This window comes from Atractosteus spatula, chromosome 25 (assembly GCF_055471065.1).
Source record: "Atractosteus spatula isolate fAtrSpa1 chromosome 25, fAtrSpa1.hap1, whole genome shotgun sequence".
In the NCBI taxonomy this organism is placed as follows: Eukaryota; Metazoa; Chordata; class Actinopteri; order Semionotiformes; family Lepisosteidae; genus Atractosteus; species Atractosteus spatula.
In genome coordinates this window covers 13,444,633-13,467,853 of record NC_142730.1, presented here as the reverse complement: position 1 = coordinate 13,467,853, position 23,221 = coordinate 13,444,633, and the positions used below count along the sequence as shown (strand labels likewise).

The following is a 23,221-nucleotide window of genomic DNA, read 5'->3' as shown; positions in this document are numbered from 1 at the left end:
GCGGTACATGAATATAATTATATCGTTATTAATTTCTTTAGATATGCGATTCCATATTATATTCCCTTTTAATCAAATTCTAAAAGTATGCTTGTTGACTCCGTTATCACGTTAGTTAAAGACTTCGATGCTTAAAATGTTTCGGGAGAAATGGAATACTGGTGTGTATGTTTTCTTTAAAGTACGTAGACCAGCCATATACTGTATGTTTATGTTCCAAAATTAATATCGTTTATGGCCTTCACACACGTTACAGTATGCTCCTATTCTTTTTATGCTCAGCTACTAAGATTTCCCTTCAGTGGTAAAATTCCATATAAACATTCAATACTAAAACGGGTACAGTAAAGACATTTAAATCTTTCTACGACCGACCAACGCACCACGAGTGCCCCTGTCGGTCAACCAATCACGTACCGCGATATTTTGCGTCATCGCGCGTCACGATGTGCGAGGCCGTAGCCAATTACCTCTGGTACGTGTCTGTGCCGCGCATTTGAATGGCTGCATCTGTATGTCTTAACAGATGAATTTGTGTTAACACATAAGAATATGCTTACCACTTCTGTACAACTCCTCTCTCAGGGAAATTATAAAAACTCAACAGTTCCAACACCTATTGTGATATTCAATCTAAACTTAAGGTCTGCTTCTTTGGTAGTATTGTTATGCAAAATGTTTTAGTCCCAGGGGATCGCTTAACAGACTCGGATATACTGACTGATTTGATTTTCTATTTGTCCCATTTAACTGGAACAGAAAAATAAGACATTCTGTAGGGCTGTTCTGTAGTCTTACTGGAATTTGATGTTTTGTATAACCACTAACATCAACACAGGAGCAGGGGTTGTAGCTGCTGCAGTTCATAGCTTCTCATTAACTTGCAATAGCTCTGCGACACTGCACCCTTTTGACTGGATATAACACAGTCTGACTGGGAGGTGGGCATTGGGGCTGAAATCATTGTCTCCTTTCCTCAATTTTACATCTGATATGTCCCCAGTACCACTATGGGCTTAAGAGATTGTGAATCTAAAGTGAATGTTTAACAAACTGTGATATATAAAATAAAAATATATAAATATATATATAATAAATAATATCACAAAATATTAATATATTAAAATATTAATATCTGAGAATAACAAAGTGGTATTAAAAAGACCACTGAAATGGAACTATAATAACATATCTGATCATACTGTAGATATAAAAAAGGCTACACACCCTTATTGAAATTGCAGGTTTTTGTGATGTAAAGCCAGAAATCAAGATAAATCATGTCAGACATTTTTCCATCTTTAATGTGACCTTGCAACCAACAAAATTCAAGAGAAAAACAAATAGATAATTATTAGGAAAAATAATTGAAATTAAAAAACCTACAACACCCTAGTTGCATAAGTGTGCACACCCTTTTATAATGTGGGCTGTAGCTGTGTTCAGAGTTAACCAATCACATTCAAAATCATGTCCAAAGGTAAGTAGCATACACCAGCCATCAATGATAGTGATTCTGATTAATCCCAAATAAAAATCAGTTGTTCCTGTAGAATTTCCTTGAAAATTTCATGGTTGAATCCTACAGCCATGGTCCGCAAGTAGTTGACAAAACATCCATGGAATCTTATCGTTGAAAGGTACCAATCAGGAGAGGGGTATAAAAGAATATCAAAGACCTTGGATGTACCCTGGAGCACTGTGAAGACTATCATCAATAAGTGGAGAAAATGTGGCACCACAGGGACATTGCCAAGATCAGGATGACCCACCAAAGTTGATGACAGAACAAGGAGAAAACTTTTCAGGGAGGCTACTAAGAGGCCTACAGCAACAAGAGGCCTTACAGATGCAGCCATTCAAAGTGCGTGGCACAACCACGTACCGCAGGCATTTGGCTACATCATCGCGCGTCATAATGTGTCATACCGCGGCATGTGATTGGTTGACTGACAGGGGGACTCGTGGTGTGTTGGTTGGTCGTAGAAAGATTTAATTATAATGCGGTGCGCTTGTCGCGGTGTAACTCAAGTTGCCGTATAATACTGAATTAATACCATATATTCTCGCATAATACCGCATGGTACCGCAATCTGGAATTTCCGCAAGGTGGAGCTAATAAAGCTCAACCTCTCATGTTTGAGCTGTCGCCATTAAAGTCTTTACCGAAGATATTACTAATAGTATTAATAATGAATGACCTTGGACAAGTTGTAAACTCAAAGTATTGCCCTGGTCCACATTCTTTGTAACCGTCTTTGTAAACGAAAAAAAAAACTGTTTTCTGTCTTTGTAAAAGTAACACCAAATCATTTCCTTGATCCAATCACTTATTTGTTTCCAATCATGGAAAGTACAGTAATTTGTGAGAATCTCCGATTCACCATGCCTTTCACATGCTCATAAAAGATATTGATTTACAGTAGGAACATAAACATATTACTGTATGCAAACTGTACTGTATACAGTATGTATATGTATATTTAAATGTCTTTACTGTGCGCGTTTTAGTATTGAATATTTATATGGAATTTTACCACTGAAGGGAAATTTTAGTAGCTGAGCATAAAAAGAATAGGAGCATAACGCGTGTGAAGGCCATAAACGATATTAATTTTGGAACATACACATACAGTATGTAAACTGTATATGGCTGGTCTCGGTACTTTAAAGAAAAAATACAAACCAGTATTCCATTTCTCCCTAAACATTTTAAGCATCGAAGTCTTTAACTAACGTGAAATAACGTGTATAAAAAGTGGTAGTTTTAAGCTTTTCTGCGAAGACGCTCGATACCGGAGTAAACAAGCATACTTTTAGAATTTGATTAATAGGGAATATAATATGGAATCGCGTATCTAAAGAAATTAATAACGATATAATTATATTCATGTACTGCAACACAATAGTATACGCTCTACAATGTCTATTGATTTCTGCAATTTCCCTCACGGGATCAATAAAGTATCTATCTATCTATCTATGTGTAGGGCTGTTTCGGCACTCATCACGCGACTGTGCAGGTGGTGTGATGGTCTAAGTGCCTAAATTCTGAGTGCCAGAGGGTGGCTGTTCAAATCCAGCTAGCGCTATGATTTTTTCTTTTAACAAACATTTCTTTTAAAAAATAAAATAGCAATATTATGGACAATTAATTGACTTTTTATATTTCTAAATATCACAACATGTTCCAATCTAAGTCATTTTTTAATAACAACGAATAGCCACCATCTTTCCTTCTGACAACGGTTCCTGCTTCTGCTTCCTGCTTCTGTCGTGTTGGAATCCCTTTAGATCTCCCTTCAGATTTAAAAGGTTATTAATAATATCTTCGGTGTTGCATCTTCCCAGTTTAGCTGATCTTTTATTGCCCACGCATGGTTACACAAGCTCCCTGGGTAAACTATCACAAAGCTTTAGAGAACTTAATGTTTTTATTATCAACAAATTGTAAATACGACGTTTACATTGGCGTTATTAATTTTTCACTTGAGTGTATGGAGGATTGTCAGCTGTCACTGAGAGCAGACCCCCCCCCTCTTAGGCTGCGCAAACGATTTTTAAAAATTTTATAAAGAAATGGAGGTTGTATGCGTTACAATATAAACATTTACTGTCAAACTTTAAATCAACAATTGATTTAAAGACGATCTGTCAAAGTTCAATGAAATACAATATTGTTGTTGTTGTTATTGTTGTCTTTATCCTGTAAAGCGCTTTGAGAAGCCACCTTTAAAGGCGCTATAAAAAGGCGCTGATTCTTATGGAATGTGTTTTCTTTCTTCTTTTTTCAGTATGGAATAAACCTATTACTTGATTCTTATAGAAGCCCGGTTTGGCCAGGGATTTAAAAAAACATGGAATCCCGTATCTAAAGAAATAACAGTATAACTATATTCATGCACAAACAGTAGCATGTTACATTATTAATTTGGGTGTCTCCTCTTGCCAGAAAGTGCTAGATTGCATTTTGAGTGCGGTTTTTGACTTTTTTAAATTACAACCCATAAATAAAGCTGATACTGTTTAGACTTTTAATTATTTTAAACTGTATTACAGCAGCACAATGCACAATGCAACGTAAATCGTAATCGTAATCTTTGTCTTCTGCGTAATTATGTTCACCTCTCTGTCCAGCAAATTAACAATAGTAATAATAATGAACTTTATTGTATATAGCGCCTTTAAAGGTGGCTTCTCAACGCGCTTTACGGGATAAAAACAACAGAGCTGTTAAACCAGTTTTTATCTATTTTTCGGCACAGCTAGCTGGCTGTCGAGTTGTATTAAAGGCAACTTTTTTGTATAGATGACTTTGCTAAAATCTATTTAAAAATAAAAACGATTACAATTGGCACGCCTGTAGCTTTTTCATGAAACCTCCTAGAGTAACTAGATTTCTTGCATTGCACAGCTTTTCAGCTAAATATATTTATTGCTTACGCCTGACATTTGAGGTGCCCACCTGCGCGGTGACCACTCGACAGCCGACTGGCTTTGCCGAAAAATAAATAAAAAACGGTTTGACAACTCTTAAGCATACTTAAGCATACTGTGGTTTTTGTTAACACAAGTTTATCAGTGAAAAGACAAAGGGCATTCTCAGAGTAGAATAGTTGTGCTTTCCACGGAAAGACAGACAAATGTTTTCACTGCCTATTCAGCTACAGGCTACAGGCATGAGAAAAAGCTACAGGCTTGCCAATTGTAATCATTTTTATTTTTAAATACATTTTAGCAAAGTCATGTTCCATAAAAGTACGGTAATTAAAAACCATTAATACTAATACTCGTTGGAGTTTAAATAAAGTTGATGTTTTCTCTTTTGGCTAGACTTGACTATTTAGCCATGAGATTATGTTTATGTTTATTAATCTTCCTTGTTGTGCACAGTGAGAATGATAATGTAATGATAATGTAGCCTTTGGCTGCAAAACTAAAACCAAAACTAAAAATAAGATACATCCTACAGACATTCACAACAGCGACATATCAGAAAACATTTACATGTATTGTTAAATTATTACTTTAAATAAATACTTTGAGTTACTGAAACAGCCCATTAATAAAATTGTCGCAGTTTTGTTCTCGTTTGGAGGCAGGGATATTCTGACAACAATTGATTTAAAGACGATCTGTCAAAGTGCAATGAAATACAATATTGTTGTTGTTGTTATTGTTGTTTTTATCCTGTAAAGTGCTTTGAGAAGCCACCTTTAAAGGCGCTATATAAAGGCGTGTATGGCTGGTCTTGGTACTGTATTTTAAAGAAAAAATACACACCAGTATTCCATTTCTCCCATGTCCTTACACAGTGCAGTAGGAAGTGCACCTCTGTCTCTATTTCTCCTTGCTGGCAGTGGGAGCACAGCCTGTCCTCTCTGGGCAGCCAGGTCTGCCTGTGTCACCCACTTTCTATGGCCAGGCTGTGGTCACTGAGCCTGTACTTCATTAGGGTCCGTTTCTTTTTGTTGTTTCTTATCTTGGTCAAATATTCGGCCAGTGTGTATTGTCTGTTTAGGGTTCTGTACCATTCCAGTTTATGTTGTGTTTGTGTGTGTGTATCCCAGTGTGTGAGATATTGCTGTTTGATTTGTGCTGTGATGTGCTTGAGTCTGAGTTGTGGTGCTCTAGCAGTGCTGTCCTGAAGCTGGTTAGTGTCAGTGTGGCTCAGGCCAGTGAGCCCCAGGACCAGCTGGGTCAGGGGGCTCTGTTTTGGGCTCAGCTCTTGGCTCAGCAGGGCTTTGTGGTGGTAGGAATTTTGGTCGCTGTTTTTTAGGTGTAGCCAATACTTTAATATTATTTTCCGTATGTTTATCAATAGTGAGTACTGGCCTAATTCGGCCCTGCACCCGTTGTTATGTGTTTTTCTCTGTACACGGAGGATGTTTCTACAGATCTCCATGTGCAGAGTTTCTGTGGGGTGTTTGTCCCATTGAGTGTAATCCTGGTCTGTGAGGGGACCCCACACTTCACTGCCGTATAAGGCAATGGGTTGGATTACACTTTCAAATATTTGGAGACAGATTCTTGTTGGTGGATTGATGTTGAAGAGCCTCCTTCTTATTGCGTAGAAAGCCCTGAGTGCCTTCTACCTCAGTGCCTTCACTGCCAGGTCAAAACTTCCAGATGAGCTGATGGTATATGTGATATGTGATATGCCATGATATGTGTAGCTGGATGAGTGCTCCAATGTGTTGTTGTTAAGTGTGAATTTGTACCTGTTTCCCTGAGGTCTGGCTTTTTTCTGGAAACCCATAACTCTGGTCTTGTCCAGATTGACTGTCAGGTCTGACAGTGCTGCTCCAGCAGTGCCAGGTTCTGCTGCAGCCCGTGTTCTGTGGGCGACAGCAGGACCAGGTCATCTGCATAGAGCAGGAACTTGATTTCTGTGTCATGTAGTGTGAGACCAGGAGCCGCAGACTGTTCCAACATTCCTGCTAATTCGTTGATATAGATATTAAACAGTGTTGGGCTCAGGCTGCAGCCCTGTCTCGCCCTATGGCCAGTAGTGGTGATGTAATTAATAAATCTTTAATAACCAGTGAAATCCAGGAAACACTCAATGTCCTTTTTGAACTTTGGAAGGGAAACACAGAAAGCCTTAAAACTCGTTAAGTTCCCTAAAGCTTTTTCAGTCAAGTATGAAAGTTTACCCACACATCCTCCCCACACACCCTGCCCCCACTGCGATTAGAATATACTGTACACAAAGCAATTAACTCTTTCGAGCAGATGATCAGGTGTTTCGCAGACGTAGGTATAGTACGTAATTCAGGTATTATGAACTCACACCTGGGATTCGATTAATTAGGCTTATTAATTATTAGAGTTCATCAAGCCTGAATCGAAACCTGTTTTTATAGCTTTTAAAGTCATGCAGTGTCTAAGCAGGAGCACATCATTATATCTCATATATGAAAAATACGTAATATAGCACCCAAACAAACGCAAACGTGTTTTTAATAAAATGCATTTATTCATTCAAAATCTAACTCACATAACTCACATTCCTGAATGCCCCCCACCCCGCTTAACAATTTTAGGAAGACTAAGGAAGGACTAAGGAAGTTGTCATCTGTTGTTGAAGCTCTGTGAGCTCGGTGACTTTGAGACCACTTGTTATCCCAAGTTATTTGAATCACCACAATCCAAATAGAGAAAAAAAAGCTGACTGACAAGATTTAAGATGTGGCTCCATAAAAAATGAATTAAAGAATGTGCAATTAAGTTTTTTTTGTGCCTGAAAGATTTTCATCATCACCATTTCACTTTCCCAGTTTTAGGTGCTCTGGGATATGTTCAGACACAATCAAGTTAATATGTGCCGGAAACCTATTCCCTGAAGACATGTTGGCAGTGCACAAAATGTTGCAACTAAAAATAATTTCTAGCACTCACGGGCTGAGAAGTATAACATGAAATAGGTGAGTATTTAGATCTGCATTTGTTCTGAAAGTTAATGCTAATTGGCATTAAATAAATTGTATTCCTTTGCGTTTTTAGAATCATTTTCAGACACATTTAGTAGCGCATCAGAAAACAAAAACTACTTTTAGCTGTATCTAAAATCAGCACTGTTCAGATTTTGTTCACACAGGGAATCTTCACAAGAGGAAATGGCTCTGTCTTCGCATGAATGTAAGTGTTTTGCGTCAGGGAAGACGAATAGGAACCTATTTCCCTTTGAAACTCATCAAAAAAGACACACTCACCAGAGCTTGCACAGCTATAACTAAAACAACTAAAACCTTTTCACTGTGTGAAAATACAACCTTTATAAGTTTATGCAGGTAAATAATTGCTATTAGGAATGATTTTTTAATCTATCAGTGTTAGATAAAAAAAAAACATTGTCCGACGTTAGAAAACATCTTGCATTACATTGCTTGAAAAATAATTTATTTCGAGAGACTGGATAAGTACTTCAAGTGTTTTTTAACTTCCTGAAAAACAAACCAAGCTATGAGTCATCTTTACAAGACATGTTAAGAGAAGAAATCATGTTTTTGGATGTTGATGTAATGTGATTGGAAGACAGCAAGTGAGGTAAAAAATATGTATTTTTCACATTATCTGGCGAGCCTTGTTTTGTCAAAGAACCAGAGATCATCTCAAAGGACACCACAGACTTTGACAAGACCACAAAGATACTAGCAAGGGTTAATTGCACTATGAACCGCATAAAGAAATGTAAAATAGTCTTCTTTAGGTGTGAGGGCAGGAGTGGATTGCAGAAGGAATACCCAGCAAATAACAGGAAAACAAAGAGCAGGGCAGGTGAGACGAGTATCCAAACAGTGAGTGATCAGAAAAAGGAAACAATTGTTACGCCCGGCTTTTCGACGCAATTTTTTTTAACTTGCTAATGCATCAGACACATTTCCTGGCGTATTGTGTTTTAAATAAAATGGGAGTGTCTTTCCCAGGTATTAGCTCATCAGCATAGTGCAAGTTTATCTGTACCGTACTGTATACAGGTACAGACTTCAAGATGCACCACTGTATCGCTTTGGTAAGGAGACGGACTGTGGCCAAAACCACAAAGACTCTCTCACACCAAATAATGAAGATGAAAAGAAACGGGAAGTCAACACGAGACATTGTACAGCATTTGGCTTCCATGGACATCTTCGTTTGTGAAAGCACAGTGAGATGACAGTATAAAGGGGGGAGGAGGCAAAGAGAATCTAAACCAAGGACGATTCAAAGGTAAATAACTTTCTAAAAATACTTTTCTTGCATGTAAGTACAACTACGCACATTATTTTTATAACTAACTAACTGTTGATCTCTTTTTTTTCAAGTCCTATTGTGCGAGCCATCGACAGAGTGACGGATGAAAATGATGAGCTATCGGCGATGCAAGTTCAAAGACGGTTATGGGCTGACCTCGGTGCGAGCATGAGTCTGAAATCAATAAGAAGAGTGCGCAGAAGGCTTGGATGGAGATATAAAAAAACCAACACATGCCCCATGATAAGGGTAAAAAACAAAGAGGAAAGACTCAAACAAGTGCTCCAATAGATTGAACAGGGAGAGGCATTTCATGATGTAGTTTTCACTGATGAAACAACAGTGGCTCTGGAACAGTTTTCAACCATGTCATTTTGTAAAAAGGGGAGATATGTGGACAAGCCAAAGCCCAAATATCCACTGAAGGTTCACGTCTGCGGGGGTATATCTAGAAGAGGCCTGGGACCACTTCTTATTTTCAAAGAAATTATAGATTGTGAATTTTTCTAGGAAGTCGTGGTCAAATAGCATGCCGCCCAATATATCAGAGAGCACTTTGGATCAAGGCACTGTCTCTTTCAAGACAACGATCCGAAAGACACAGCAGAAAGAGCAAGGCTTATAGCAGAAAAAAAATAACACAGTATGCTTAAGTATACTTAAGAGTTGTCAAACTGGTTTTGATTTATTTTTTGGCACAGCCAGCCAGCTGTCGAGTGGTCACCGCGCGGGTGAGCACCTCAAATGTCAGGCGTAAGCGATAAATATATTTAGCTGAAAAGCTGTGCAACGCAAGAAATTTCGTTACTCTAGGAGGTTTCATGAAAAAGCTACAGGCGTGCCAATTGTAATCATTTTTATTTTTAAATACATTTTAGCAAAGTCATCTATACAAAAAAGTTGCATTTAATACCACTCGACAGCCAGCTAGCTGTGCCGAAAAATAGATAAAAACTGGTTTAACAGCTCTGTTGTTTTTATCCCGTAAAGTGCGTTGAGAAGCCACCTTTAAAGGCGCTATATACAATAAAGTTCATTATTATTACTATTGTTAATTTGCTGGACAGAGAGGTGAACATAATTACGCAGAAGACAAAGATTACGGTTACGATTTACGTTGCATTGTGCATTGTGCTGCTGTAATACAGTTTAAAATAATTAAAAGTCTAAACAGTATCAGCTTTATTTATGGGTTGTAATTTTAAAAAGTCAAAAACCGCACTCAAAATGCAATTTAGCGCTTTCTGGCAAGAGGAGACACCCAAATTAATAATGTAACATGCTACTGTTTGTGCATGAATATAGTTATACTGTTATTTCTTTAGATACGGGATTCCATGTTTTTTTAAATCCCTGGCCGAACCGGGCTTCTATAAGAATCAAGTAATAGGTTTATTCCATACTGAAAAAAGAAGAAAGAAAACACATTCCATAAGAATCAGCGCCTTTTTATAGTGCCTTTAAAGGTGGCTTCTCAAAGCGCTTTACAGGATAAAAACAACAATAACAACAACAACAATATTGTATTTCATTGAACTTTGACAGATCGTCTTTAAATCAATTGCTGATTTAAAGTTTGACAGTAAATGTTTATATCGTAACGCATACAGCCTCCACTTCTTTATAAAAATTTTAAAAATCGTTTGCGCAGCCTAAGAGGGAGGGTCTGCTCTCAATGACAGCTGACAATCCTCCATACACTCAAGTAAACAATTAATAACGCCAATGTAAACGTCGTATTTACAATTTGTTGATAATAAAAATGTTAAGTTCTCTAAAGCTTTGTGATAGTTTACCCAGGGAGCTTGTGTAAGCATGCGTGGGCAGCAAAAGATCAGCTAAACTAGGAAGATGCAACACCGAAGATATTATTAATAACCTTTTAAATCTGAAGGGAGATCTAAAGGGATCCCAACACGACAGAAGCAGGAAGCAGAAGCAGAAGCAGGAACCGTTGTCAGAAGGAAAGATGATGGCTATTCGTTGTTATTAAAAAATGACTTAGATTGGAACATGTTGTGATATTTAGAAATATAAAAAGTCAATTAATTGTCCATAATATTGCTATTTTATTTTTTCAAAGAAATGTTTGTTAAAAGAAAAAAATCATAGCGCTAGCTGGATTTGAACAGCCACCCTCTGGCACTCAAAAGTCAGGTACTTAGACCATCACACCACTTGCACAGTCGCATGATGAGTGCCGAAACAGCCCTACACATACAGTATCAATAGACATTGTACAGCGTATACTATTGTGTTGCAGTACATGAATATAATTATATCGTTATTAATTTCTTTAGATACGCGATTCCATATTATATTCCCTATTAATCAAATTCTAAAAGTATGCTTGTTTACTCCGGTATCGAGCGTCTTCGCAGAAAAGCTTAAAACTACCACTTTTTATACACGTTATTTCACATGTTAGTTAAAGACTTCGATGCTTAAAATGTTTAGAGAGAAATGGAATACTGGTTTGTATTTTTTCTTTAAAGTACCGAGACCAGCCATATACAGTTTACATACTGTATGTGTATGTTCCAAAATTAATATCGTTTATGGCCTTCACACGCGTTATGCTCCTATTCTTTTTATGCTCAGCTACTAAAATTTCCCTTCAGTGGTAAAATTCCATTAATAATTGTCCCAGTAAATGCACAAAACCCCTACATTTATAGGTGTCTCGTGAGAGGATGCCTACAAATGATAACAACCCAAAGCACACATCCAAGTCAACCAAGGAATGGATTCAGAAAAGGAAGATCAAACTCTTGGAATGGCCCAGTCAGAGCCCAGACCTCAATCCCATAGGATTGAGGCTGTGCACAGGAGATCCCCTGGCAATTTGAAGGAGCTTGAACTTTTTTACAAGGAAGAGTAGGATAATATTGCAAGGTCCAGGTGTGCAAAGTTGGTAGAGACTTATTCACAAAGACTTACTGCTGTAATAAATGCAAAAGGGGTTTATTATTATTTATTGGGGGGGTGCACACTTATGCAACCAGGGTGTTGTAGGTTTTTTAATTTCAATTATTTTTCCTAATAATTATCTATTTGTTTTTCTCTTGAATTTTGTTAGTTGCAAGGTCACATTAAAGATGGAAAAATGACTGACATGATTTATCTTGATTTCTGGATTTACATCACAAAAACCTACAATTTCAATAAGGGTGTGTAGCCTTTTTATATCCACTGTAATTAGCTAAATTAATTTATTAATAATAAATAATTATTTCAAACTTCTTGTATTTTGTTCTGGGTCATTTGTTTTTTCCATTTTTTATAACCTTTGTTTTCTTATTAAAACGCCTATTTATGAGACATGATGTTTCAGATGTCAATAACTTTGCAAACAAATGACACAGAGCCTTCAAACCATTATGAAAGGCATTTAAAAGGTCGTGATTTGTGAAAAAAAAGTTTTATTTAAACAACATCTAGTGTCTGGTTCCATTTTTAGAAACCTTAGCTTGAATAAAGTAGATCCCAGGTGTCAGCAAGTTCATAAAGCTAGAATTACTATTCAAAAGCTACTGTATATATGTAGAACACCTGACCATATAAAGCAGAATAACACAAACTCATTGGGTTCAACCTCTTTTTAATTTGTGGATCTCTTGCTGTATTTTCAGTTTTTACTCAGATAAGAATAAACTACATATGCAATTCTTTTGGCAGGAGGAAAGATTTCTGTTGAGTTCCATCCTCAATAGCTTTTTCACCACGGCACGCATTATGTTATATCTTTTATGCATCAGTCGAAGCATTCTGAAGTCTATCAAAAATGTAACATAATACTGTGTGTTACACCCTACCTGTCCTGGATAAAGCAGTTAGAAAATAGATGGACTGGTAGATTTATGCTTCTAAAAACATACCAAAAACATGCAATATGGAAGATATTATTAATAATGCTAATAATGAACATGAACAAGTATGCAAACGTGGATACTGTTAATAGCAGGGGTAAAAACAAGCCCTAAAAGTAAATCATATACATTTTATAATAATATAAACAATATATTAATATTATATATAAATACTAGATAATATAATATAATCTAGAATAAGAAAGTGGTATTAAAAGGGCCACTGAAACATGCACTGAAGCATGTGAAAATATTTGTGTTTAAACACAGCCAAAAAGTTATATTTTTAACAAATTGTCCCTCGGGGTATTCAGTGCTTTCTTTGTGCATTGCCTAATCTCACTGGGGGAAGGGTATGTGGGGGAAGATTTAGTCTTTAGATAAATTGGCACTCTCTGTTCTTGTCTGAGAGGGCTTTGGAACAGTTTACAACCATTTTTTATGCAACTTTGAACTGCAATGGCAAATGAAACCAATTGTAAATAAAATTAAGTTGTCAATTGTAAATATTATGACATTTACATTGATGTTTTTATTAATTGCATATATCACAGTATATTAAATATTCACTTGACATTCACAATCACATACTGTAAGTTTACTGAGGAGTATCCGATGTCAAGGAGACGGCCCCACCACGCCACGGACAGACTGACAAAGCAATTTGGAAGGCTTAACTATCCAGCCATTGCAAACAGGTGCAACTGTAGCAGCCACAAATACATTAAAAAAAATTCCCCTTGATTAGGACATCAGAGAAATTATATTGATTAAAAATCATAACTGTAATAAATTGTCAAGTTTCACTGTCTTGTGTAATAAACATTTATGAAATGTGAAGCTTCTTAATTTTTGAAGTATTCACTGTCAGTAAGTTTCTTATTGCCTTTAAAACCATCATGCTGTATTTACTGTATATATAATACATTTATATGGTATACCCTCAGTTAATTGTATGCTATCGGTTCAGCATATCTGTGGATATAACTTCATGTGATTTGCGAATGTGGCGCATCAGGAATGTAGTCTTGGTCACATTTTAAAACTACAGTACAGGAAAAATATATTTTTCATAATCAAAATTTAAATTAAATTGTTTGCTGATCACTCATTGTTAAAATTTGCATTAAGGCAAAATACAAATTATACATTTTACCTGAAATATATATAATACCCATATACAGAAGTAATCCTGAAAGAAGCACATTGCATCACAACAAGCCAAAGTATAATAATAAACTATTTTTATATATCAAATTGAGCAAATTTGTTTTTGTAAATAAAAACAATATTAGTTTAATATGTTACATGATGTAATACACAGTTTAAAATTAATAAAAGCCTAAACAGTATACAATTTAAATTCTAGCATTAGAAAAAGATTGTCCCTTAGCATTGACTGGGATTCAAAACCAGCCAGTGTTTCTGGCAATAGCCTAACAGGTTCCAGAAGACACATTAAGCATTCACTGCTCCACTGGGTGGTTTTACAAAGTAGTGCAGTCCCACAAAGAGTATTTTTTTAAAAAGGGCAGAATGCTGTGTTAACTTGTAGTTTGTGAGGTGCAATGTGCTGCATCATCCGGTGAGCATTCTGAATGTATCAGAAATGTGAAGATACATTCCTATAAACATTAAGGGACAATTTACAGACCATTTTAATCAAACCAGCATGTTTTGGGGGGTGGAAGAAAACCTACTTGGATACTTAGGTAATATGCATATTTCACACAGAAGGCACCTCCTACTGGAACACTTCCTATGCTCCCGATAACAAGTATTGCGTTCCACTTATGGCTAATTGCATTGTAATTAAAAGTTTATACAGTTATTACTATGTAAATAATGTATGACCTGAAATTGTATAGGTGAGAAAGGGGGAACGGAAATAGCATGAAAACTATATTTTTACTCTGTCCTTTTTAGAATCTACAGTGTATTCTAAATTAATCACTATTAATTCCACCCTCTTCCTCAGAAACAACTCTTTTGTAGAATGTATTTTGGAGTGTAAGCAGACTTACATTTCTGAGGTTTTGGTCTCAGCCTGTGTTTTCCAACATGGTCTATGCTTTAAGAAAATCAAAGAGAGAAACACTGAATGAATAACACAGAACTGCATACCTGCTACATATTTTTAGTTCGTTGAAACTGAAAAAGCAACAAAATGTATTACTAATTTCATTTTTAATGTATTAACCATCATTTTATCTTTGGTTTTCAAGAAAAAAGGACAAAATAATAATAATAATAATAATAATAATAATAATAATAATATTATTATTATTTGGACATACTGCAGTTTGTTCAATGTAGATTTAGATACCCTAGCGAGTAAAGCATTACAGTAGTCAATTCGGGAGAACACAAATGTGTTGATCAGTTTTTCAGCCACAGTTAGTGATAACATAGGGCATAGTCTAGCGATATTTCTGAGGTGAAAAAAAGATGTTTTGACAATATGCTGCACATGTGGATCAAATGTTAAGCCAGAATTGAATATCACCCCAAGGTTTTTCAATTTAGACTGAAGCTCAAGTACAGAACCATCTACAGATAGGGTTACAGGATTGGGTTTACAAAGTTGATGAGGGGGTGCCAATAAGTATGACTTCAGTCTTGCCACAGTTAAGATGAAAGAAATTTTGAGTCATCCAAGTTTTTATGTCAGAGATGCAATTAGATACAATAGAGACAGCCACATCAGTGTCAGGTTTGGTATGGATGTATATTTGACTAGGATCACCATAGAAATGATAGGTGAGGACATGTGAAAGCTTTAAAGCTGACCAAGTGGAAACATGTAAATGCTGAAAAGCAAGGGGCCCAGTATTGAGCACCAGACTTAACAAGACCAATTTCAGACCTGTACCCATTAAGAGAGACAAAGTGACACCGATCAGTGAGGAAAGACTTGAACCATTTGAGAGCAGTGTCAGAAACTCCAAACACAGTCTTAAGTAAGAAAAAGTAAAATAAAGAGAAAGTAAGATGTTATGGTCAAAAGCAGCACTTAGATCAAGAAGGATAAGTATAGAAAGAGAACCAGAATCAGAAGCTATTAGGAGATCATTGGTGACTTTGACCAGGGCAGTTTCTGTGCTGTGAAGTTGACTGAAGCCAGATTGGAGAGGTTCGAAAAGGTTATTTGCCATGAGGTGGTTATGTAACTGAAGTGTGACAGCACGTTCTAGAATTTTTGCAAGAAAAGGTACGTTGGGGATGGGGTGAAAATTATTTAGATTGTCCAGAGCCATGTTACGTTTTTTTTGTCATGGGGGTAATGGCAGCAGTTTTGAGGACTGTTGGTGCTCAAGGATTCATTTATAATATTGAGCACAATGGGACAGAGAGAAGAGAAACATGACTGAAATAAAGTGGTGGGAAATGATATGTGTAGTGGAGAGAATGTGATGCCAAATGTGGTCGATCTTGGAGGTAAAGAAATCTAAGAATTTGTTGCAAAGTTGAGGCAGGTAATGTGGTGGGGCAGTGTGTCTTTAGAAAACTGTTGATGGTGGAGAAAACATGTCTGGAGTTGTTATGGTGATTTTCAATGATGTGAGAGAAGTAGGTGGATCTAGCAGACTCTATAGTAACCGTACATTCAGACAAGTAATCTCTCCAAGCCTGATCATGTACATTTAGGTCAGAAAGATGCCACCTACGCTCAAGTTTGCAGGAGACTGCCTTCATAAATTGCAGATGGTCATTGTACCAGGGGGCAGGGTTAGAGAAGGATATGGTTTGAGTATTTTAGAGATCACTTTGAGATCACTTTTAGAGATTGGCCATATACAATTTCTTGTATTAGGAATTTGTTTTAGAGGAGCAAAGGTGTCAAGGGTAGATAAAAGAGCACTGTCAATTAAATGTATTTTGTCCTCTAGAGTGTCAGAGGAAGAGAAACAAGATAAGGAGGATAGAACAGAATTTGCAAACCTTGGCTGATCATTTGATCACGAGTTGCAGAATTTGCAGAGCATGAGGGAGAAATGTTAGAAACAGGTAATTCCAGATTGAAGAGAATAGCTACAGTAAGTGGTCAGAGAGGCCTGGATCAAGGGAAGAGCAGTGGGAGACGAAAGAGTCATTTGCAATGATTAAATCTAGGGTGTGTCCTTTGTTACAGTATGTGTAGGGCTAAAAACAAACTGAGTAAGATCAAAACATCCCAGTAGAGAAAGGAATTCTTTAGCCAGACTGGATGAGCTTGAGTCAATGTGTATATTAAAGTCCCCTAGAATAAGGATCCTTTTCAACTTAAGGCATTAAAATGAGCGTAAATCAGCAAACTCACCTAAAAAGGCTTTGCTTGGTTTGGATGGCCTATAAACTGTGGCAATGATAGTAGATTGGGGGATAGTGACATTTAAAACAAGGCACTCAAAAGAAGAGGAAGGAGGTATAGTAATGGGACTTAAATTGTAAAAAAATTGTAAATAACAATGATGCCCCTGCCTCTGTCTGAGAGATGCAGAAGGTCAAACAAACCATACCCAGGAGGGACTAGCTGGTTAAATATCACATTTTAAACCATGAACCATGTAATTAGTGAATTATCACAATGTTGCATATTTATAATCTATTTTCTGGTGTAGTTAGCAAAACAGAAGGATAAAATAGAAGGAAAAGTAAACATTAAAAGTGCAAAATAAAATCTGAAATATTTAGATTTCCATGCTGGACAAACATTTTGCACATCATTTGATGTAGAGAAGTTGATGTTACATTCAAATAGCAAAATGTCTACAAACTGAAAAAAAAACACAAGCTGACAATATTATTATCAGTCTGGTAGGTAGCTGCTTCAGCATGCCTAGGCTGCAAAGGAACAAGTAATAGGTTTATTCCATACTGAAAAGAGAAGAAACAAAACACAATGTTTCGGCCATGGAGACTTCTTCAGGAGTGAGAAAGACAGGGCAGTAAGCAAATATTATTAGTAGTACAACTATGTAGTATTATGTTTGTATTACTATTATGTTTTCTTTCTAGAAAGCAATAAGAAACAAACTTTAAAACAACGGATGGACACATGAAATATGTTTATATTTTCTGAACTTACTGTAATTTCTTCAGTTCACAGTTTGGATCTTCCAAAAGTGCAGAGAGCAGTTTCAATCCTGAATCTCCTGGGTGATTGTAGCTCAGGTTCAGCTCCCTAAGTTTTGAGGAATTTGAGCGGAGCACTGAGGCTAGAGCTTCACAGCCTCTCTCTGTGACTCCACAGAATGATAGCCTACAGAGACAAAATGGCATGGTTTCTTCAGTCTCCCAACTCTGCACAATTAGAAAAGAAGCAAACAATAGTCCTTTCACCTATTTCTGCAGACATTGCAATAGTAAAAATATTATTAACAAAATGCAATTAATTTGTCCTTGAACTGTAAATTTTAGATTTAAAAAATTACAGGCTTCTTCAAGAATCTTTTTTCCTTTTCAACCTGAGTTTGACTGCATGACCTTTGCAGATTGAATTTCTTTGCATGTACTGAATCTAAACTTTTTCAGCCTTATTACTCAGAGATTGTATATCTCTGACCTTGTTAGGTTTCATAGTATACACCTTTTTACAATGCCAATAACAAAAAGTATTTTTGTTATGGAAAGTAGCACATTATTTAAATTTTCAATTGTTAACTTTGATTATTAACAAAATGAACACCAAAAAACTTGAATTAAATGTTTTCTGTAAGAATTGATCAGTCTCTCACTTTGCCTAGGAGCAGGCTGCAAGGACAGTGGCATTGCTGCCCTGATAATACACCCCTCATCCATCAGTGGCTGTAGGGAAGGTATTGCCTTTACTTGTATCTTATATAACCAACACCTATGCACTATTGCATTTTGTCATTGTCTGGCACCTGGAGCTTCTTCTCTCTTGCCTATTGGGACAAAGGCAGGCACCTATCCTACTCTTTTTCGATTGGATCTGGAGAAAAAGATCCCTGGATCTTTTTCCAGGGATCTGGAGGTAGCCTCTCCTACTCTTCTTCTCGAGGAGCCATCAGGTAGCCTGTGTCTTGGCAGCTTGTAATACCAGCCCATCTCCAGTGGCTTTTCAGAGGACTGACCAATGCCATTGGAGTGTGTGAAAGGCAGAAAAAGACATCTTCTTCCTGAGGACTCTATGTGTTCTCGGGCTTTCCAAGGACTGAGTCAACTCTTCACTGGGAAGAACGTTGAGAATGGTGAAATCTCTTTGCCATGATGCATCATGGGTTGTTTGGCCACCTAATTTTCTTGGTAGATCAAATGGTTCTCTACAGTGCTTTATTTCCTCCAAGAAAACACTGCTCACACTCAGCCTTGGAAGTTATCCTAGCATCTCTTGCATCTTAACTTCTTCAGGTGTTGAATTTCTGTGGCTCTCTGGCTGAAAGTATCTTGTGCTTTTTTAATTTATACAACCAGCTTGTAGTACTCTATGGGGAAACTAAGGGAAAATCTTTCCTTTACTCAGTCTTCTACTGGGTGAGTTCCTGCTCTCCAACCTCCCTTTTCAGCTGTCTGGAGTTCCAGCTCACTGCCCACCTCCTTCATCTGACTTTACAGAGAGTGTTTTCTTTCAGCAGCTGGCTGATCAGCATCTCAGAGGCCATCAGCTTGGCTTCCACATTCTTTTGCTGCTGTTCATCAATCAGCAAAGCATCTCTTTTTTCAATTGTTTTACAAGACAGTTTTGCGCATTCTTAACACAGGCTATTCAGGTCAGTCTGAAGACCATAGCTGCACTTTTGTGACATTACCAGCTTGTTGCTCACCCATTTAGCTCAACCTTACTGAACTGCAACTGGTTGCACTGCATCTCACAAGCTGCCATCTTGGACTTCAGGATCTTCTTTTGCTTTGCTGTTGCCTGAAGGACCTTACTCTACTCCTTTAGCTCAGAGTTCAACTTCACACACTGATGGCAGTTTTTTTTTCTGTACCTCGATGCTTCTCTAATATGGTCTGAATGCTGGTTAAGCTGGTTTCTAGTTTTAAACTAATGTATTTTCAGACTGTAGAAAGCATGGTAGAATGTCCTGTTTGTCTACAAGCTGCACTTGCAAGAGACATGTTCTTGTAAAAAAAATGCTGAAGATAGTTGAATGGTTCTGGAAGCTGGAACATAGCAACATGTGCTGCCAATAAAGGTTCCAGTCCATTACCAAGATGTACTGTAGTGATTTTGATCTTTTCTTCAAAAACAATAAAGAAAAGGAAAATTTCTTTAAAACGAATCCAAAGAGCTATCCCACATTACTTAGATGACTTCAGTCACCAAAAATCTTCTGCTTACAACATTTTACACCAGTCCAGCACCAGATCGTAGTGTGAGTCTCTTTACATACATGTACCAGACTAGTCTAAATGATCTAACCCCCCTATGAAAATGTAGCTTTCAATCCTTCATAAATTATTTATTTAAAATAGCATCACTATACATTTGAATTCCCTCATTAAAGCGGACCTGTAATACTTAGATTAGTTCTAGCTAGAAACATATATTTTACTTTAACAATATTTATCTTCAGAATTACAGAAATATCTGTATTTCACTATCAGTGAACTGTGAACATTATCAGAGTCTGATATAAGTTCTTTTTCCTGTGTGTTTAGAATTAATCAATTTACAATTGTACATATTTACCTAATAAAACTGCATAATTACTATAACGTTATTCATTTATTACATTGCTATTAAACAGCTACAGAATGATAAATTGCATTTAATGTACTGCTGTGTCATCCTTGAGGTCAGATGAGCTGGAGATTTGTCAGTTTAAACTGGAAACACCCAAAACATGGATAAGATGTTAAGTTCAACCAATATCCAGCTAACTTTTCAATATCCAATTTAAAATAAAAACCTGCAGACATATCATCCCTCTAAAACCAGGCGTGAACAGCTCTGTTTTTTTTGTTACTCACCCCAATCTTTCTATTTTACTTATTCCAGTGCAGAGCAGGTTCACTCCTGAATCCTCTAGGCAATTGTCTCTCAATTCCATCTCTCTCATCCTTGAGTGACCCAAATGCAAAGCGGAAGCCAGATCACTACAGATGTCCTTTGTAAAATTACAGTTTTCAAGGCTGTAAAGAGGATATTATATAGTATTGTCATTCATTTAGCATTTTATGGTATTTTAAAGATATATTTAATCAGAAAAAAGCATCATTATGAACCTTATGAATCATTATGTGCTACACTTCTCCATTCTCTACCATATACAGTTTTACATGTAATGACGTAAATAATTGATTCTAAATGAAAGAAATAATTATTAAAAAGTTGAGTCGTTTGCTATTAAAGATATCCATAAAGGTTCATATAAACTCCTGTTTCACTGGTCAAAGTCAGAACTGACAAGAACTCAAATGTCTGCAGTAAAGTATCTGGAATGATTAAAAAAAATGGAGAATAATGATCTAAGTAATCAGACTTCTTGCAATTATTGTCACAAAGGAATATGCAAGCAAATGCTGACTTTTGGAGTCGGAGTATTACTGATTGTGCTATTACTTGAATATAATCTGTATCTAGCTGGAGTTCCAGAGTAGAAATTAAAGTTATAAAATTTATAATTCATAAAATGAAATATACAAAATACAAAATCTAATTCTTTAAATTTATACAGTGGGTATAGAAAGTCACTACCCCCTTTCAAAATTTGTACCTTTTGTTGTATGACACTCTGAAAATAAAAACAAATTAAATTTGGCTTGTTCCATTTTTATTTACACACAGTAACCCACGTTAGCCAAGTGAAAATAAAATTCTAAAATATTCTGAAAATTAATATTACAACAGTAAAATACCTTATTTGGATAAGTGAACACCCTCCTTACAATTGCATTTGTAAACTTGCTCAGGTATAACCAATCACCTTACAGATCACACAACAAACTAATTGGCTCCCACCTGTGATCAATTTTGGTCATTTTGATTAGTTCAGAATAAAAACAGATATTTCTAGAGGATTCCACTATTTGGAAGTGCATTTCAAAGCACATAATCCACTATGGGCGGAAAGGTGCTTTCAAAAGAACTTCGAGATAAAGTTGTGGAAAGGCACAAGTCAGGAGATGGATATGAAAAGATTTCAAAGGCTTTAAGTATCCCATGGAGCGTCAAGACCATCATTGAGAAGTGGAAGGTGTATGGCACCACCCAGACCTTGCCTAAATTAGGCCGTTCCTCCAAACTGGATGACCGAGCAAGAAGGAGATCAGAGAGGCTACCAAGAGGCTGATGGCAACTTTGAACGAGCTACAGGCCTTTATGGCAAAGACTGGTCATTGTGTGCATGTCACAACAATATCAACAGCAATCCACAAATCTGGCCTGTATTGGAGGGTGGCAAGAAATAAAACACTCTTTAAAAAAAGCCTCATCAAGTCTTGTTTATGTTTTGCTAAAAGCACCTTAAAGATGATGTGGTCAGATAGACCAAAATTGAACTTTTTGGCCAGAATGCAAAATGATACATCTGGCGAAAACCCAATACATCTTACCATCCAAAGAACACCATTCCTACAGTAAAGCACAGTAGTGGAAGCATCCTGTTGTGGGGGTGTTTCCTTCAGCTGGGACTGGGGCACTTGTCAAGACAGAAGGGAAGATGGAAAACCTGCAGCCCTCAGCCAGGAAGTTGTAAACGGGAAGATGGTCACCTTTCAACATGACAATGACCCAAAGCACACCACCAACGCAACCGTACAGTAGCTGAAGGACAGGAAGGTGAATGTCATTGAGTGGCCTAGTCAGAGCCTCAACCTAAATCCCATTGAAAATCTTTGGAATGACTTAAAGAGGGCAGTCCATCAGTGGTCACTATGCAGCTTGACTGAGCTTGAACAATTCTATAAGGAGGAATGGGCAAATAGTCCTCCCTCTAGGTGTACAAGTTGGTAGAGATGTATCCAAACAGACTCAAGGCTGTAATTCAAGCAAAAGGTGCTTCCACCAAGTATTAACTCAGGAGGGTGTTCTCTTATCCAACCCAGTTATTCTAATTTTTTTTCAAGGGGAGTTGTGGCTCTATGGCTCTGTGCCTAAGGATATGCGCTCGTGGCTGGAAGGTTGCTTGTTTGTATCCCATGGCTGGCAAAGGAATCCTACACCATTGGGCCCCTGAGCAAGGCCCTTAACCCCAACTGCTCCAGGAGCACTGTATAAATCTCTGACCCCAAGTTTCTCTCTGCCTGTGTGTCTCATGGAGAGCACATTGGGTAATGTGAAAAGACAAATTCCTAATGCAAAAAATTGTATATGGCTAATAAAGTGATCTCATCTTAATAATTAATAATAATTTCTTACACTTATACAGTATATGCTTTTCTGGAAACTCCACTCAGAGCTCTTTGCAGGTAATGGGGATCCCCTCCTCCACCACCAGTGTGCAGCCCCACCTGGATGATGCACCAGTACTCTCCCCACACACCAGCTCTCAGTGGGGAGGAGAACAGAGTGATGAAGCCAGTTCAGAACAGGGGGAAATTTGGCCAGGACCAGGGTAACACCCCAAATCTTTTTCAGAAACACCCTGGGATTTTTAATGATCAAAAAGGTCAGGACCTGTTTTATTTCTCATTTGAAGGATGGCACCTTTTTTACAATATAGTGT

The 23,221-nt window shown here is 37.0% G+C and overlaps 1 protein-coding gene across 7 annotated transcripts in view; it reads right to left on the bottom strand.

Moving 5' to 3' along the window:
- LOC148815471 (NLR family CARD domain-containing protein 3-like) overlaps nt 1-23,221 on the bottom strand; it is an 85,917-nt gene that overhangs the window by 9,155 nt on the left and 53,541 nt on the right. For 6 of the 7 annotated variants that reach the window (XM_088905129.1, XM_088905130.1, XM_088905123.1 and 3 more), the window contains 2 exons: nt 17,674-17,847; nt 14,630-14,676 (listed from right to left, as the gene is read on the bottom strand). In XM_088905129.1, the coding sequence (XP_088761255.1) occupies nt 14,630-14,676; nt 17,674-17,847 (221 nt within the window). Of the gene's footprint in view, nt 1-11,534; nt 11,556-14,629; nt 14,677-17,673; nt 17,848-23,221 lie in introns of all 7 variants that reach the window. The other variant, XM_088905126.1, reaches the window with a different exon arrangement.